The sequence below is a fragment of the Passer montanus genome, unplaced genomic scaffold (assembly GCF_014805655.1).
Source record: "Passer montanus isolate IOZ18808 unplaced genomic scaffold, ASM1480565v1 scaffold51, whole genome shotgun sequence".
Lineage (NCBI taxonomy): Eukaryota > Metazoa > Chordata > Aves > Passeriformes > Passeridae > Passer > Passer montanus.
This window is the reverse complement of record NW_024370041.1, coordinates 4,258,154-4,274,444: the sequence shown is the minus strand read 5'-3', so window position 1 is coordinate 4,274,444 and position 16,291 is coordinate 4,258,154. Positions and strand designations below refer to the sequence as shown.

The window sequence follows — 16,291 nt, the reverse complement described above, 5'->3', positions numbered from 1 at the left end:
CTCAGGTGATGACAGGAACCTTCAGAGACCTTGGATGGTGGCGTGTGTGTTGAGTGAGTTGGCCTTGCCATAGTCTGTAGCTCACCAAGTGAAGCCCAGATGGATTTGATGCTCACAGGTCAGTCCTCCAGTGCTGCTCTGATGCTGCTGTGCTGACTGACCTCTGCTGAAGAATAATTTCCTTGCTGCAATAAAGCACTCTTGTAACTTTTACATCTCCCAGGTGGGTTACAGAGTGGGTGTGTGTAATTTGCACCTCACAGGTGCTCTTCACTAGGTGTGTGGAGGGAATAAGGAGCAGCTTGAGGAAACATCTTACAGACACAGCAAGGTTTGTTAGCTCCTTCTGACCAAGCAACTATTCCTGAGCGTGTTGCTTCTCCTGATCAAGCAACTATTCCTGAATCACTGCATCATTTGCACCTCATCTATTGCCTGCTTGCACAGGTAGAGTGCCTGTAACCCCTGGAGAGGGAGCCTGTGCTTCTCAAGTGAGTAACATGAGACAGCATTTGCCACTGAAACCTTTACAGCATCAGCTTTGGGGAAGCAGTTAGATGGGCACTGGGGTGCACACAGCTACCCCCAGGTCTGGGAAGTGCACAGGGAGGAGAGTCATGGCTGTGGCACATGCACAGGCACAGCCTGCTCTGGTGTCCAATAAGCCCTTTGTAGGGAGTGTGCATTGCTAATTTATCTGGTAAACAGACTCTAGAAACTCCCAAGATGGACTGGACATCCCAGCAATGCCTAATTCTGTGGAATTTTGCTGGAACTGTGCAGAACTCCTGTTGATGCTGGTGCCCTTGCATAGAATTGCCCTGGCTGAGAGAAGCTCCTACTGAGGTGGGTGTTGAGCCAGCCCACACATTTAAAACCTCAAAAAGGTTTTCATTTTCTCAGTGGCCACCAAAACTGGTTCCTTTGCTATAGCTTGTCTGTTGTGGGAGACTGGCTTGTGTTGGAAAGGATATTATCTGACATGCCTTTGCTAGCACCATGTTAAGTGCTGCTTTGCCCAGCTGTCCTTGCTGCTGCCAAAGGCAAAGTAAGATTGAATATTGTGGTGGTGTTGATCTAATCATGCTAACGAATATATTTGCTAAGATGAACTTTTCCAAGATGAACTTTTCCACTGTAGACATAATCTGTGTTTCCAGACAAGTTAAAGAGTACATAAATGATTTATCTCTAGCTGGTGTCTGTGCTCATTGTGGTTGTAACTACCAGCTGCTTTTACAGAGATGTTTCTTAGAGAGGAGAGCATTGGCCCATATACCTCAACAGACTTGCTGGTGGGAAAGGAGGGGGAACTTGGAGAAAAACTTACTGCTCCCTCAATTTCTTTTCCACCTTCAGGGCAGGTCAGATACAGGCACAATGAAGATGGTGAAAGTCACTGTAGGCACAAAGGAGCTGAGAATGAAGTGTGTTCTTGACTTTTCATTGCTGGTTTTTGCTGGCCTGACCCTGTGCAGTGCATACACTTCTAAGGAATTTGGTAAATCTTCTATCTTGTACCAGGAAAGTGGGTTTTGAAAATTGTTTCACCTAACTCTGAGGCCAAGACATGCACAAGGCCTGCTAATTTATCTGGAATTTGGGAGCAGTTATCACTTGGTCAGCCCAGTTCATGGCTGAAATATTAGCATTCCCCAGGATGGAGAAGTTGTGGCTGCTCCATCCCTGGAAGTGTTCAAGGTCAGGTTGGATGGAGCTGTGAGCAGTCCAACCTCATGAATGGCATCCCTGGCTGTGGCAAAGGGGTTTGGAACTAGGTGGTCCTTAAGGTCTCTTCCAACCCAACCTATTATGGGATTCTGTGATTGCCACTCTGGTACTAGGGATGCCAGAGAGGTCCATGTGTAACTGCCCATTTAATCTTACAGCGATATTGAGAATTTTATTAAGCATGACAGAGGTGGCGCTTACAACCTATTATGGGATTCTGTGATTGCCACTCTGGTACTAGGGATGCCAGAGAGGCCCATTTAATCTTACAGAGATATTAAGAATTTTATTAAGAATGATAGAGACAAAGCTTGAACTGGATTCAAACAACTCAGAAACAGTTGTTCACTCTTAACTTTCTCCTGCAAGCCAGAGTCAGCACATCTCTTCCTGTGGGAGCCACTTTGAGAGTCACAGAGGAGGTGTGGCTGAGAGTGACTGCAGGGCTTCCCTGCACACAGATGGGAGCCACTTTGAGAGTCACAGAGGAGGTGTGGCTGATGAGAGGGCTCTGAGAGTGATTGCAGGGCTTCCCTGCACACAGGGCTGTTCAGGGCAGTCCTTGTGATCACAAAGGGCCTTGCATGGCATGGTCTGGAATCTGAGGGAGCAATGCACTCACTCAGCTGCAGGCAGTCACCTGGAGCATTTTAGGAGCTGAAGATGATGAAACTGTGAGCGAGGCAGTCCAGCAAGATCTGAGGTACCTCCATCACGTATGCCTGGATGCACTAATTGGTAGGAGACTGAGGCAAATTTGAATAAAAACACAGTGCACAATTATGAGAGATTAAATCAAGCTGGATTTACCAAAGCTGTAGGAGTGAAGGGAAGAAGCACATGGCTGCAGTTTGAGTGGGTATTGCAGAAACTCCCTGACCCTGAGCATCCCACCAGAGGTAACTCTGAGTAACCAGCTGAAGGGGGCTCAAGAAATGATCCCTGAGCTTTGCTCTTGGACCAGGTGGGTCACTGCAAAGGACTAAGTAAAAGGGTTTGTAGAGATTAAGTAGAGGGGTGTGGAGGTCAGAGCCGAGTCCTGCAGAGCTTGTGTTCATTTCCTTTCTTTGGTCCTGTCTACAGCCTGAGTTTTGATGTCAGCCTGTGCCACAGCAGCCATTTAGAGGTCAGGGGTTGGGTGCCATGTGCTTAAACAAAATAGTGCTTAAAGAAACTAGTGAGACTAAACCAAGAAACCCAGAAAGGCTTTTTGTCCATGTCTGCTCAGAGACTCTTGTTTGCAGCCCCATGAGAACAGCACACAATCTCCAATCTCAAAATGAATCTCTGAAGAACAACCACCAAATCATAGAATCATTTAGGTTGAAAAAGACATTTAAGGTCATGAAGTCCAACCATTAATGCAGCCCTGCCTAGGCCACAACCAAACCATGTCCCTAAGGGCCACATCTGCACATCTTTTAAATGCCTCCAGGTTTTTAAATACCTCCAGGAATGGTGGCTGCACCACCTGTTCCTGTGCAAGAGCACAGGGCCATTTAAGAGAAGTTTAAGCAACAAAAGACATAGAGTATTAAAATATTACTCACTTTCATGGCTGAAGATTAAGTGTGAAGTACAGAAGTGACTGAAACAGCACCTCTCACAGAGGTTTTGGTGGCCAGTCACCACCACAAATCTAGAAAACTCTTCTACTTACAGCAACATCATTGTCAGAGAGAAGGAAAGAGCAAGAAGAGCATTCAGAACTGAGTCATTATCTAGTTTTGCAAGACTTACAAATATGTTAATGTTTCAAGATTGTCTTAAAAAATACTTTTATCTTAAATGTGAGTGAAGAGCAGAGCTGGTAACTGTTATCTTTGATTCCTTTCTTTGAGACCTTAGGTACTGGGATTGTGATACTACATGGTGTTTAGGTGTTGTGAAGAAAAGCTGTCAACACCTCTTGGAAAGTACTCTCCAAATTAGACAATGAAAATTTAAAAAAAAAAATTGTCCAACTAGTAGCTTAGACTGAAAAGTAATCAGAAAAGTCCTGTTTCTTTGGGCTGGAATTGTGAATGTGTGGGTCTATCAGTATAGAAAACTGCTATAAACCCCTATCCTGCATTTGTCTGGCACAGCAGTGTCTGCTGCCATGCCCATCGAACCAGGACTCCTCGTCTTCCATGGAAATTCAGTCTTTGGTGTCAGGGATGGAGTTTGGTGTCACCCCCAGGGAGTTAGGGAGAGTTGTCTTAGCTGGCCAGACGGCCCATTTCACAAAAGCCAAGGTGGAAGCCCAGCTAGAAACCTATCCCCTGGGCTCTCCCTGAGCATGGGTTCACACGGGGAAATGCAGTTCCCAGGTGCTCTACATCCACACAGTCACTCAGGCCAGCACTGACCTGGGTTAATTACAATAAATGCTCTTTGAAGCATATTGTGGAGAGGGAATTGCAGGTATTTCACCTTAACTGACTGAATTAAGCTCCTTTCCTTTTGCAAGCTGCTTTCCAAAGTACAGCAGTGTTGGTTTGCTCCTCTTCATTCTGCAGTGAGAACAATTTATGTGGAACGTGCTTTCCCTCCTGTTAAATACTTTTTTTCTTAGCATGTCAAGCGTGTACATTGCTGCCGGCAAAAAGCAACCAGACTTGTAGAAAGAAAAATTTCTGAAGAATGTGTGGGGTGTTTGGGTGGAGCACAAATGAGCAGATGTTCCCACAGAACAACAGGGTTTTATGGTGAATGAGCAGAGGTAAAGCCCTGGCTCCAGGGCAGCTGGATGTGTTAGATGTGCTCCAGTGTAAGAGCCACAGATGCAGCAGGACTGCAGGAAAAATCACTGCTGGGATGTGACTGAACCCTTGAAATGCTGTGTCTGGGTGTTCCCTGCTGAGGGAGGTTATTGGGATGGTTGGATGTGGGATTACTGGGATAATCTGTGTCCAGCTCACAGTCACCCTCAATTGACAGTGTTTGTCTTTTTGAAGCAAACTAATGTGAAGTTCAATGTCAGGCAGAAGAATGCCTGTAAGAAGTTCCAAACCTGAGCATTTGAAGGTGGGCCATCTAACTCCATGTTATTTGGAAATAGTAAAATGCCACTTCTTTGTCTTGTAATTACTTTATTTTTGTGACTGAGAGGTCAAAAATTATGAAATATGTCTTTCACCTCACCCAAGCAAGGTCAAGAAGCCCAGAATCTAATCCTCCATTCCATCCAGCGTGGTCCCTGTGCCCCAGTTCCATGGGTACTGCTGCAATGTGGTCAGATAGTGAACAAAGTTATTGCTTTAATTTGCAACTTATTGAATCTCTCAGCTCTTCTGAAAATATGTGCTTTAGCTTCAGTGTCTGTAAACTATGGTAATTAGGTGTAGAAACTCATCTTTCAAGTTTGACATCTTTGGCACCATCCTAAAAGATTACTCAGAGAAAGGAAAACCCCCTCCAGTGCCCCCACTTGTCACTGGACCCTGCCTACATCTGTGTTCCTGGGAGATGTGTTGCCAACTCACCCCATTCCTTGAGCCCTACTAAATACTCTATTAAATTTGCCAAAGTCCTTCTTTTTCAGCACCTGTAAGATGTGAAAATAGAGAATTTAATAATTAACCTAAATGTTTCTCTGATTCTCTGGTAATAATTTATTTTCTGCTGAAATTCCCGCTCTCTGCACATTAGATGCCCCACCCAAAATCTGCAGCATTTGTGCCTGAATTTCAAGGTACCTAAGATGAATGTTGTGAGCTGTGCTTCTGGAGTGTTACTGAGAGCTTGGTGATATCTAATTTCCTCTGTCTTATTTGTGTCTTGCTCATGCATGCATTCTGCACAGAAATCTGGCAAATGTTTAGCTGGACTAAATTGAGATGTTGCACCTCATCTGATATTTAATGTGAACCATTCACACCTTTGAGGCTGGAATGAAGCATCAGGTTTCAGTCACTGTAATTAGCAGTTGCTTGAAATGATAGTTAAATTCATTTTCTGAGCCAAACGTATCACTCAGATACTGAGGAAAGAAAAATAAACACAGATCAGATCAGAATTAGATTTGATCATTTGGAATTGGAATTATATGCAAAATAGGCTGGAAACTTTGAAGGGCAAAGGGATGTGGAAGCTCATCCCTTTGTAGCCACAGATTCTCAGTTCTCAGGGGATAAGAAAGTTGTGTTATAAGCCATGAGATGACTTTGCTGGCCCTGCCTGTCCTGTGCAGCTGGATCCTGAGGGATGATGTGGACTTTGTAGGGGAGTAACTGCAGGAACATTTTCAGGTGCTTTTAGAAAGGAGCTGTTGCCTTGATGTGAGTTGTGAGGAACTGTGAGAAGCATCCCATACCAGAATCACAAAACAGCCAATTCCTGAGTGAAGAATGAGGTCTCAAATTAAAGTGTTGCCGTTTTTGTTTTGCTTTTTTTCAGGATAAATACAGGTTGATTTGTCACTGAGCAACCCCAGCTATAGCATATTTCACAGGTCTTGGCTATTGCATGGAGTCACAGTGAGATGCAAAACCTCCCTGGAGCTGTTTGAAAGGCATGTGGCACTTGGGAACATGGTCTGGTGGTGGGCGCAGGGATACTGGGCTGACTGGTGGACCCAATGATCTTAAAGCTCTTTTCCATTCTCAGTGACTCTGTGATGACCAGCACTTCAATTCCAGGAGGCAGCATTGCCCCTGAGCATTCACCCCTAACTCTGCATTGCTTGACTTCTTCATTGCTCAACTTTAATGTTGCATAAACAACTGTTTTTCTGCCCTGTTCTACGTGCTCACACACGCACAGAGGCCTTGCTTCTCCAGTCCCTCCCACACAAGCAAACCTCTCTTGGCTTTGCTGGAAATTTTGCCTAACACCTGAAAGGCTGGTGTTTTACAGGGTTCCTTGAGGCTGACTGTAATAATGAGGATGTGTCTCCCTTTGGAGAGCTGCCCACTCTCCTTGGGCTCAAGCAGTTTGTACATTCTTCTCTGTTCATAAAATCCATGAGACTCACTGATCTGGGCAAGGCAAAGATGAGTTGTACCCCTGACGTGAGGATTGTGATGCATTCAGAAAAATTAACTAGCTGTTGATCGGCCAACCAAAAGTATTTTGGATTCTGCAACTTCAGAGCAACCCCTTTTGCCAGTAATTTCTTGCCCTTTTTCTACCTTGTAAAAATTTCTTAAATTCTACTTTTGAGTACAAGACTTGGAAAAGTCATGCCAACAGCACTCTGTAATGTTGCAATGAATACAGCCCTTACCTTTCTGTTTTCTGAATATCCAGTAACAGCCTCGCTTTTGCAAACTCAATTCCTGAAAATGTCATTAAAATCATTCTCAAAGAGTGAAAACTGATAGTGGGGTTTTGCATGAAATGAACTTGGTATCTGAAGGCTCTCACTGGATCAAGTGTCTTAAATTCTGTTTATTTTTTTAAAGAGAAAAAGAATGAATCATCACAAGTAAATAATAATTTGGAAAAAAAACCCCAGAGTGTGCATGTATCTCCTATGCTCTGAGACCCTTTTCATGCAAAAATCTCATCACAATTAATTAACAGTTAGGGGGCACAGATGGAGGTGGAAGGAAGTGCATCCAGAATGTTTCAGCCCATCTGAGACTTTCTCCATCTTAAGACAGAATTAGTCTTAGTGGTAAACATCAATAAAACTAGTAAGCAATACTAAAAGCATCTATTTTCCCAGTTTTTTTCCTTAGTGGTAAACATCAATAAAACTAGTAAAATAAACATCAATAATAGGGAAAGTTTATTAAAAATAAACATCAATAATACTAAAAGCATCTATTTTCCCAGATTTTTTACCTAACAACAGAACTGTTCCTGGGCTGAAATTGTATTTACAAAGCATATAGTGATATCTATATTATCTGTATATTAATTATAATGTATTTGTTAATAGCAGGAAAAAAACACTTGAAGGGAAAAGGAGAGGGATGCACACCTGGCAGAGCTCCAGGTATACCCTCCTGTCCTCTGCACAGACATTGATCTGAGCAGAAACACCAATTTTCTGCTATTATTATCCTACAGGAGATCCAGCTCCACTCATCCATCATGAACCTCTTTGCTCAGCCTGTACCAGGAGAGATGGGAGCTCCTTTGCCTTCCTCCCCTGCAGCCTGGAGCCAGCAGCTCTGTCTGGATCCTGATGTTGGTTCAGCATCAGGCTCACAAGGTGTGTTGCATTTATCTGGGTTTTTTTTGTTTTCTTTATTTTATTTTTTTTTCTGATAGTCGAGTCACTGTGCTATCCAGGTGCCAGGTATGGTGGTTTCAGAGCTTGGTAGTTGATTTGCCAAATGAAGTCCCTGGTCATCAGAGCTATATTGCATTTCTTCTCCTCTCTCTTGAGCTATTTGAAAGACGATAAAACTTGCAAAAGCATTACCTAATTTTCATGTGCTTTTGTCATATGAATATTTCCTTGGCTAGGGCTTGTGAAGGGCTTTTTGGCAGATGATTTTTATTATTTGGGTGTTTATACACCCCAGGCTGAGACAACAAGGGTTGTTCTGAGTGGAATGGCTTTTTTGAAGAGGGAGGCTCTGCATGGTCTCATCAAGATGGTGCAGGTGTTCTCCCAGAGTTTGACCATAAATGCCTTTGGGAGGTACTTGCAGAGGTTTTGCATGTGTAAGCCATAAACCTCCAGCAGGAGCATTCCATAGGAATGTATATGCTGACAAGGGCATTTCCACAAAAGCATTTTACAATGCCAGATCAAAAAAGCCTAAAATTTACCTCCTGCTTCCCTTGTGTAGGTCAGAGTTGGCTGTATGGTTTCTGTCCAAGAAAGAATATAATCAGGTATTTGCATTATCTGTATAATAAGAGCTCTGAAATGACTTTCAGACTACCAGGACTTTGACATTCTCACATGCAGGCTGTAAATGAGTGACCCTTTCTGACAGCAGCACATTCCCAGTGTGTGAACTCTGGAAAGTCACTGGAAAGGTATTTTCTTAGGAAACCATCTGACAGCTTGGAACTTTCCCTCCTTTAATGAAGATGACTCAGCTTCCCTTGTGCCCATCTCTGCTCTTCTCCCTTGGTTTCCATATTGCCTTTACCAGCTGAACATCTCAGTGCCTTTATGCTGACATGCCCAGCACTGCCTCTCAGCAGTTCCTGAGGGTTTAAGGTCCATGGTCCTGTAGTTATCACCTGCTGGGATCCCCTTGGCTGGGCCAGGTGTGTGGTGGAGGCCAGACTGCTGCTGAGGCAAGAAACTGCCATCAAACAGGAAAAGACATCCCTGGAAGATGATGTTAGGCAAAACCCCAGCACTGGCACTGGACATCCTCTGAAGCCACTGGCCAAACTGAATCAATTAGACACATCCAAGAGCTGATGCTGTCCCTCTGCTCAGCCCTCATGGAGGTGCATGAAGGCATGAATGAAATTCATGAGTGAAAATATGGTGAGCATCATCCATCCATGTAATGTCAGCATTTAAGCACAAGTTCTTCCCACGTGTCAGATGTGTGTCTGTCAGTCCAGGACAGGGAGGTGGTGGCTCTGGAACCCTGTAATGTGCAATGAGCATCTGTCAATGCTCTTTTAGTTTGCTCCTCCAGAATGGCCTCAGGCCCCATCACCTCTGGGCCTGCCATTGCCTGTGGGACAGACATGGATGTGGGACAGACAGACACTGCTGGGAGGCACAGGAGGATGGCAACAAATCCGCTGTCTCCTGCAATATGAAGAGGTTGCCTGTCAGCACTACTAAAGCAGATTTAATAGCAGGGTCTGCTTGAAAACTTCTGCAAAGTCAAGCTCATTTCTTGTTTGGGAGAAAATTGGCTTTTTCTGCCTCCTCTGTATTATTGGTGTGAAAGTGGGAAAATTGGCTGAAACCAATAAATGTCTTTTCTGCCTCGTTGAGCAGACTAGACAAGTGTCTGATGGAAGGTCAGCAGAAAGAGTAATTTCTTGACTAAGTTATTTTCTCTGCTGGGGGAAAAGATAACTTTGCTGCCCAGGAAAAACAAGGAATGATTTCTCTTGTGCTGGGTTTGGGCAGATTCTGCAGGATCTCAGCCACCACACAGAGTAACATGCCAGCTCCTGGGAAAAGTGGCAAGCTGCTGGCTGGATCCTGGTTGTCCAGGCAGCTGTTCTGGCTGTGCAGGAACACGTCAGGAGTGCATAACAGCACTTCTTCAAGGGGCTCCGTGCTGAGTCTGTGCAGGCTGTGAGCCCTAAGTTATTCTCCAAAGCTCCTTGAGGCAGCTTCATTGAAACTTGTAAGATTTAATTTGGGTTTTTTCCCCAGTTCTACCAGTCTGGCAGAGCCTTCAGGGGATGTGCTGTTTTATACTGCCTTTCTCAGCCTTTCTGCTGCCCATAGTTCTGATCCTCTCCTATTAAGAGGTTTTGCTGGTATGAGTCAAAAGTTTCACCACTCCTGCTTGTAACCTGCTCTTTAATACAGTCTGTAACATCTGGAAGTCTCTCATTACACCAACATCCATGTTGCCTTTGGCTCGGGGTTGGCTGAACCCAGAGCCAGTGCCTACCTGGCATGTGAGGCAGTGGTAACACTCCCAGCCCATCTCAGTGAGATGCAGAGGGTGCCTAGGCAGCCCCAGAGGTGAGTGTACATGATATTTAGCTAAATGCCAGCAACAAGGGCTAGGCAGGGTGTGTTATCACTGGAGAGGACATGCTGATTATCCATCTTGTTCTGCCCAGTATCAGTTTGTGCTGCCTGATTTTCTGGCCAAACATGGAGGGAGTGCACCCTGGTGTGCTGGAGGTGGGGAGATACCTTATGGTCTCCTGGTGCCACATTTCCTCTTGCTTTTACTGTTTAAATTTTGTGCCCAATGCAAATATGAATGTAGCACTGGGCTGGAAGATGCACTTGGCTTTGTCCCTTATTTCTGCTCTCTTCTCCCCGCTGGGGTCCTTCCTTTTTGATGGAAATGCCAGTTTTTCCTGTACTGGTAAGGAACCTGGAGCAAACCATGGATGGTGAGTGTGATGCAGACTTTGGCCTTAAGCAAAATCATTCCTGTGCCAATCCCACTTGCACATTAGGTGAGATCTTTTTTCTGCTTGCACGCTTCCCCATCCCCTGCTCCTGCCAGACACCACTACCCAAGGTAAAAAAAAAAAAGTCTGGGACAGGGCTGGTCTTTGATGGGCACCATAACCCAGAGTTGTATGTGGCCAGAAATGTCCCCATGAGGCTCTGGTTGCAACACTGCACACTACAACAATGATTTCTTTCTTGGTTTTAGATAATAATCTTGTTGGGGCAGGGCACAACGCTTTTTCAGCTTGACATGTTACCGACACCTGAGATGCTGTTTGTGAAAAACAACAGGATGGTTATGAAACAGGGAAACTAAATAAAAGCTAACATGCCTGAGAAAGGGAAGGAAAAAGAGGGTATAAACAAGAGTGACAAATCCTTTCCCTGTCTCTGGTGAGCCCATGGTCCTGGGCCACAAAACCCATGAAAGTTCTTCAGCTCCTGCCATCTCCTCTGGATGTTCCTCCGTGCCCTCCTGTCGTTAGTAGCTCTGCTGTGTTGAGCAGAGCCATCATTCACCTTTTATTCTCCTTTTTAATATCAGCACAACATGTCTCCATATTCCCTTTTCTGGAGATTATATAGCCCATGGGAGGGATAAGCTTGCTCAGAAGATTCACTAGCAGGAAACACCTCTGAGAGTTTGAAATGGCACCAACCACCAGGAAACTTTGCTGTTCTGGTTCCAGCTGCCTTCTCCTACTGACACTTGCACAGCTTCAGACTTTTCTTCCTTTTGCCAGATCCTCCCTGTCTCACCATGGAGCCATGACCAATGGAAATAAATCACAATTTTAAGGAATTTATTTGAATGTTGCTATGAAACAGGTCACGGCGGCCAGCGAGAGGCTCTATTTGTGCAGTCACCCACAGAGGAAAAGACGTTAGTTTTACTTTGAAAAATAACACTTTCATGTGTAAAGGGCATTTTGGTTTGGGTGGAAGGCTGCAGCCACTGAAGGGGAGATGAGCTTCAGTGGGATGTTCACTCAATCACACAGCCTAACCAAGTAAATTTGCAAATTTTCCTTGAGGTTGTTTTGGTGCGTTGTTCAACGGCACATCACACACTGCAGCCAAATGTTCATCCAGGGCTTAGGACTGGATGCATTGTAGGGCAATTAAAAGTAAAATATTACCCTCTCCTCCCTGGGCCACAAGCAAACACGGCTGCGGGTGAAGGCCAGCAGAGGAAGAATGACATCATGAAACCCAAGAGGGAAAGCAAACACCAAGCCAGCACCATGTGCAGGTCAGCCACTGCACCAGGACAGACTTTCCTCTTTGTGACTTTGACTTCTGTGCTCTGTTTGCCCAGCAGACTTTTATTGGGAAAGCTCTCAAGCACAGGTGTGCTATACACCACAGCTCAAGGCAGCAGGATCTGTCTCTCTCCTGCTTTTCCAGTCCTGGTGGTGGCAAATGGAGCACAACATCCTCGCCACCCTGCCCTGATGAAGCAAGTTCCTCCTGAGCCAGCAAAAGGAAATTTAGCCCCGCTCTGCCTGCAGCCCTGTATGGCCAGGGCTTGTCCTCTGGCCCAAGCTGCTCCTGCTGGGGCAGGGCTCATGGCTGGCCACCAAAGTGTGTCCTTAAAGCATGGAAGCAACTCATTTCAGGCAGCAGGACTCCTCTCACAACACAGTGGTGCTAAAAGAACAGCATCTTTTCTTACCATGGCAAGGAAATTACCTGAACCCCATGTAATTTTTAACTTTTTTTTTAAACCTAGGATGGAACAGTGCTGGTGCCAGTCCCAGTGCCACAGATATAACCTCCCTGGATGCATGCCATTCCATGCCCAGCTGCTTAAAGCACAAAGGTTTGCTGCTGTGGGCAGGCTGTACACAGGTAAGGAAACCTCCATGCCTAGATCCTGGTGTCTGGGATGCATTTCAGCAGGGTCACTTGTAGGAATCAGTATTCCATGAAAGTGCTGGTAGGATTGGCCCGAAGTCTCCCAAGCTGCAACATCCCCTGCATTGTCTGCTACCAGCAAAACCAGCTTTTACTGAGTTCCCTTGTTCAGCCCCCCAAAGTAAAGCCAGGGCTGACACCTCTGTGCACACACTGGCTGGTGTGGCTACAAATACACCACTAACAAATACAGAATGCCCTTCAACCAAAATGGCTATAACTTATCATGAGTGCAAAACCTGAACTGGCCAGGACTCGCCAAGCAGTACTATAAAAATTAAACCTTCCTGGCACTACAAGTCCCAGTGCCTGGAACACTTGGTTTTGCAAAGGACCCTCACAACTGGGAATAAACCCCAAAATTTATCAACTTGTTTATTTTTTTTTTCTGTTTTTTGGTAGAAGTAAGTTTCCCATGTTAACAAAAGCAGAATAGTTTTATTTAGTGTTCATCTCACACCTTCGACAGCTGCAGCTGTCAGGCACAGAAGTACAGTATTAAAATAAACTGAACAGAGTTGCTCATTGCAAAAAATCACACTATGCAAACCTGTGGATTGTAACATCAACAGTATAAAATGTAACAAAATTGGAACTTTTAATTTTTTTTTAAGCTTTTAAAGATAATAGTCCAGGCTATAAAACTATATAAGCATTGAATAAGAAATGTTAAAGTCAACAAGTCTACAACAGATACATCTTGTAAAAACTCAATAAATTATATATATATTTATAATATCTAGTAACATTTAAAACCATGCACAGTTTTGTACATTTTCTTTTTTCAGTACAGGAAAACTCTTTGCTTCGAGTACTTGGAATGTACACAATTAGCAGACATTTGTAAGAAAATACCAAAAAATTCTTTTTTTTTTATTCCAACAAAACAAAAATCTATAGAAATCTACCTTCTCAAACTTCCACTGAAGTAACCTCAAACTATAAATTATTTATTTTAGGATAAGGATTCTGTGGCTCTAAGAAGAAAAAAAAAATCTTTAAATGAGATGTTGTCATCCTGTTATTCTGCAACATTGATATGCAATATGCACCAGAGAAAAATGAAAAGAAAGAATTCAGGATGTAATTTGTTTTGCCTCTTCTGGTAGTACATAAAGAACTCATCTGGACAAAAAAAAACCCCACCCACAAAAAATCCTCAGCCCAAACATCCCCCACTGTCAGCTTGATCCACGCTAACATTCTTTAGGTCACTCCTGTGCTTTTACACAGCTATGTGGCATTGAGGAACAAAACAGCACAGCATTCTAAACACCAAAAATCAGGCATCACTGGCACTTTCCAATGTGTTAGATGCAAAAGAAATATGCAGCTGTAGCAGCTCTCCTGCAAACAGTGTCACTATTTTGCTCACATGGCATTTCTGAAGCCCAAAATACAACAGTACTGGCAAAGGGGAGAGAAAAAACCTACCCTGCACCATCCAAAGTCAACATTTCACTTTGCTGCATACTTGTTATTAAATCGACCACAAAGAATACCTTCATTTGAAAATAGAAAAATAAACACCCACACCCCCTTAATGCACAGTGGTTAAACTGATGGAAGAATTCTTGGCCCTGTTTTTCTGAAATATGTAAAAATCATCTCTCTGCTGCTATTTGTTTGGTTTTAACCACTGGTGATGTATTGAAAAATAAACTTACCTTTGCTCACTGCAATCCAGGATAAACTAATATTTTTTTTAATGAATACATATATATATTTATAACATTAAATGTAATTTGTTAAAGGACTGTACATCTATACATTCTTTCAATATTTCCCATAAACACAAAGGAAAAACTTGATTAATATATTTTTTCTCCATTTTTAATAAGTTAAAAGACACCCTTAAGTTTGGTGAAATTTAAAGTTTACAGTAACGCTATGCTATTTAAACCAATGAACAGATATGTTAATGTCTATAAATAACTTTACAAATATACATGTTAAGGTACAATTTTTAAAACAAAACTGTGAAGATACAAAACAAACAATCAAAAACATCTTTTCTTTTGCCCAGATCAGTATATCCTAGATTGCAATGCTCGTATTTTGAGACTCTCTCTCTCAGTACTGCTCTATGTTGCATTAGTATTATACATTCTTTTCTTTTTAATATATTTATTTATATATATACACGATATATTTATAGATATATACACAGATTCTCTGGAATAAACCTTTTTGATATAAGTTAAAGGCTCTTGCCTACAGGTACCCGTAACTTCTTTCTCCAAGTCACTGCATGTAGATGGAGCCAAACCTCTGGCGTCGAGGGGTGGGTGGAGGAGCTGCTCCCCCCACTCACCCTTGGCAAGCAAGAACAGGCAAACCCCAAAAACGAGATTTATTCCTTTTTTTCCCCCCAGCTGGCCGTTCTCAAAGGTCAGTCAGGGTGTGACTTGAGATGCCGTGTGGGCTCCAGGAGCCAGGGCACCCTCTGCTCTCAGGAGGGTGATGCTCTGCTCCCCAGGGACCCCACGGGGTCTCTGCCCATGCCTGGGGTCTGCTCCTGCCTTGGCACGGACCCGTCGCCCCCAGCAAGGGCCAAGGGTGACACTCCAGATGACTTGACCATCTCTTTTTACTATTTTTTACTTTCATTTCTCCATGACAATTTGCATTTTACTTAGCTTTGTTTTCTCTTCTTCCAAAAAGGATTCCTTCTATGTAGCTGGGTAGTACGATCATGAAGCTATAAAAACGACGACAACAAAAATATAGATATTTTTATAAATATATGAATCCCTGCAGGCAACGTGGCTTTTCAGCTCCACCAAAAAGGTTCATGTACAGATTGCATAAGCGAAGAATTTCCACATTCTTAACGTTCTTTTCTTTTTTGCGTGTGTTTCTTTTTTTTTTTTTTAAAGGAAGATTTCTTTTTCTCTTTTCTTCGTATTGCAGGCACAGAACGGTTACTGTGGCACTCAGAACACAAGTGTGGAGGCTGGGAGGTCAGCACCCCCCAGGTTCAACATTCTGCGTAGTAAAGAAAAAATCCCTAACAAAATGGAAAGTAAACAAAAAAACCAAAGCAAACAAAAAAATCATCTAGGATAGATCATCTTGGCAAGAGATTAGTTCCTTCAGGCCAAACAGTGCTTCTTGACTTTTCATACAGCAATATGTTTAAAAAAAATTAAAAAAAAAAGTATAAAAAAAAAAGGTACGCTTTTTTTCTTTTCTTTTTTTTTTTTTTTTTTAAACCCTGAACAGCTTGTCAACAACACAAATCTCCAGGCACCATCACACAGTTCCACTGGAAGATCCTTCAGTACGGTTTCACGCTCGGTGCCCTGCGCTCGCGCCTCCACGGGCACACTGCCCACCCGCCCGTCCGTCTGTCTGTCTGTCCGTGTGCCCTGGGGGTCCTCACGTCCGGATGACGCCGTTGCAGGGCGGGTGCTTGGGCAGGCAGGGCTCATCGGGCAGCAGGTCATGTGCAAAGACCGAGTCGTCCCCTGAGGAGCAGGTGCTGTGGGTGTCCTGGCCGGCCGGCGAGTACTGCTCGAAGGGCACCGAGAGGTCCAGGTACTCCTGCCAGGGTGACAGAGCCATCAGTGCTGGGTGTCCCCCGTGCCAGGGACCAGGTGACCCCCTCCCAGCCCAGCCCACCACACTCAC

General features: G+C 43.9%; 1 protein-coding gene and 1 long non-coding RNA gene across 7 annotated transcripts in view; one reads left to right on the top strand and one right to left on the bottom strand.

Annotated features, from left to right (window-relative positions):
* Positions 1-341: 341 nt before the first annotated feature.
* Positions 342-12,591, top strand: LOC120509388. The gene is made up of 3 exons (XR_005629243.1): positions 342-491; positions 7,732-7,876; positions 12,474-12,591. It is a non-coding gene; the product is annotated as an uncharacterized LOC120509388 (long non-coding RNA).
* A 485-nt stretch (positions 12,592-13,076) lies between these two features.
* The window catches only part of FGFR3 (fibroblast growth factor receptor 3), a 55,412-nt gene continuing 52,197 nt past the window's right edge, over positions 13,077-16,291 (bottom strand). For 4 of the 6 annotated variants that reach the window (XM_039723949.1, XM_039723950.1, XM_039723951.1 and 1 more), the window contains exon 17: positions 13,077-16,204. In XM_039723949.1, coding sequence (XP_039579883.1) covers positions 16,040-16,204 — 165 coding nt within the window. In that variant the 3' untranslated portion in view covers positions 13,077-16,039. The remainder of the gene's footprint in view (positions 16,205-16,291) is intronic. The other 2 variants (XM_039723952.1, XM_039723954.1) reach the window with 1 other exon arrangement.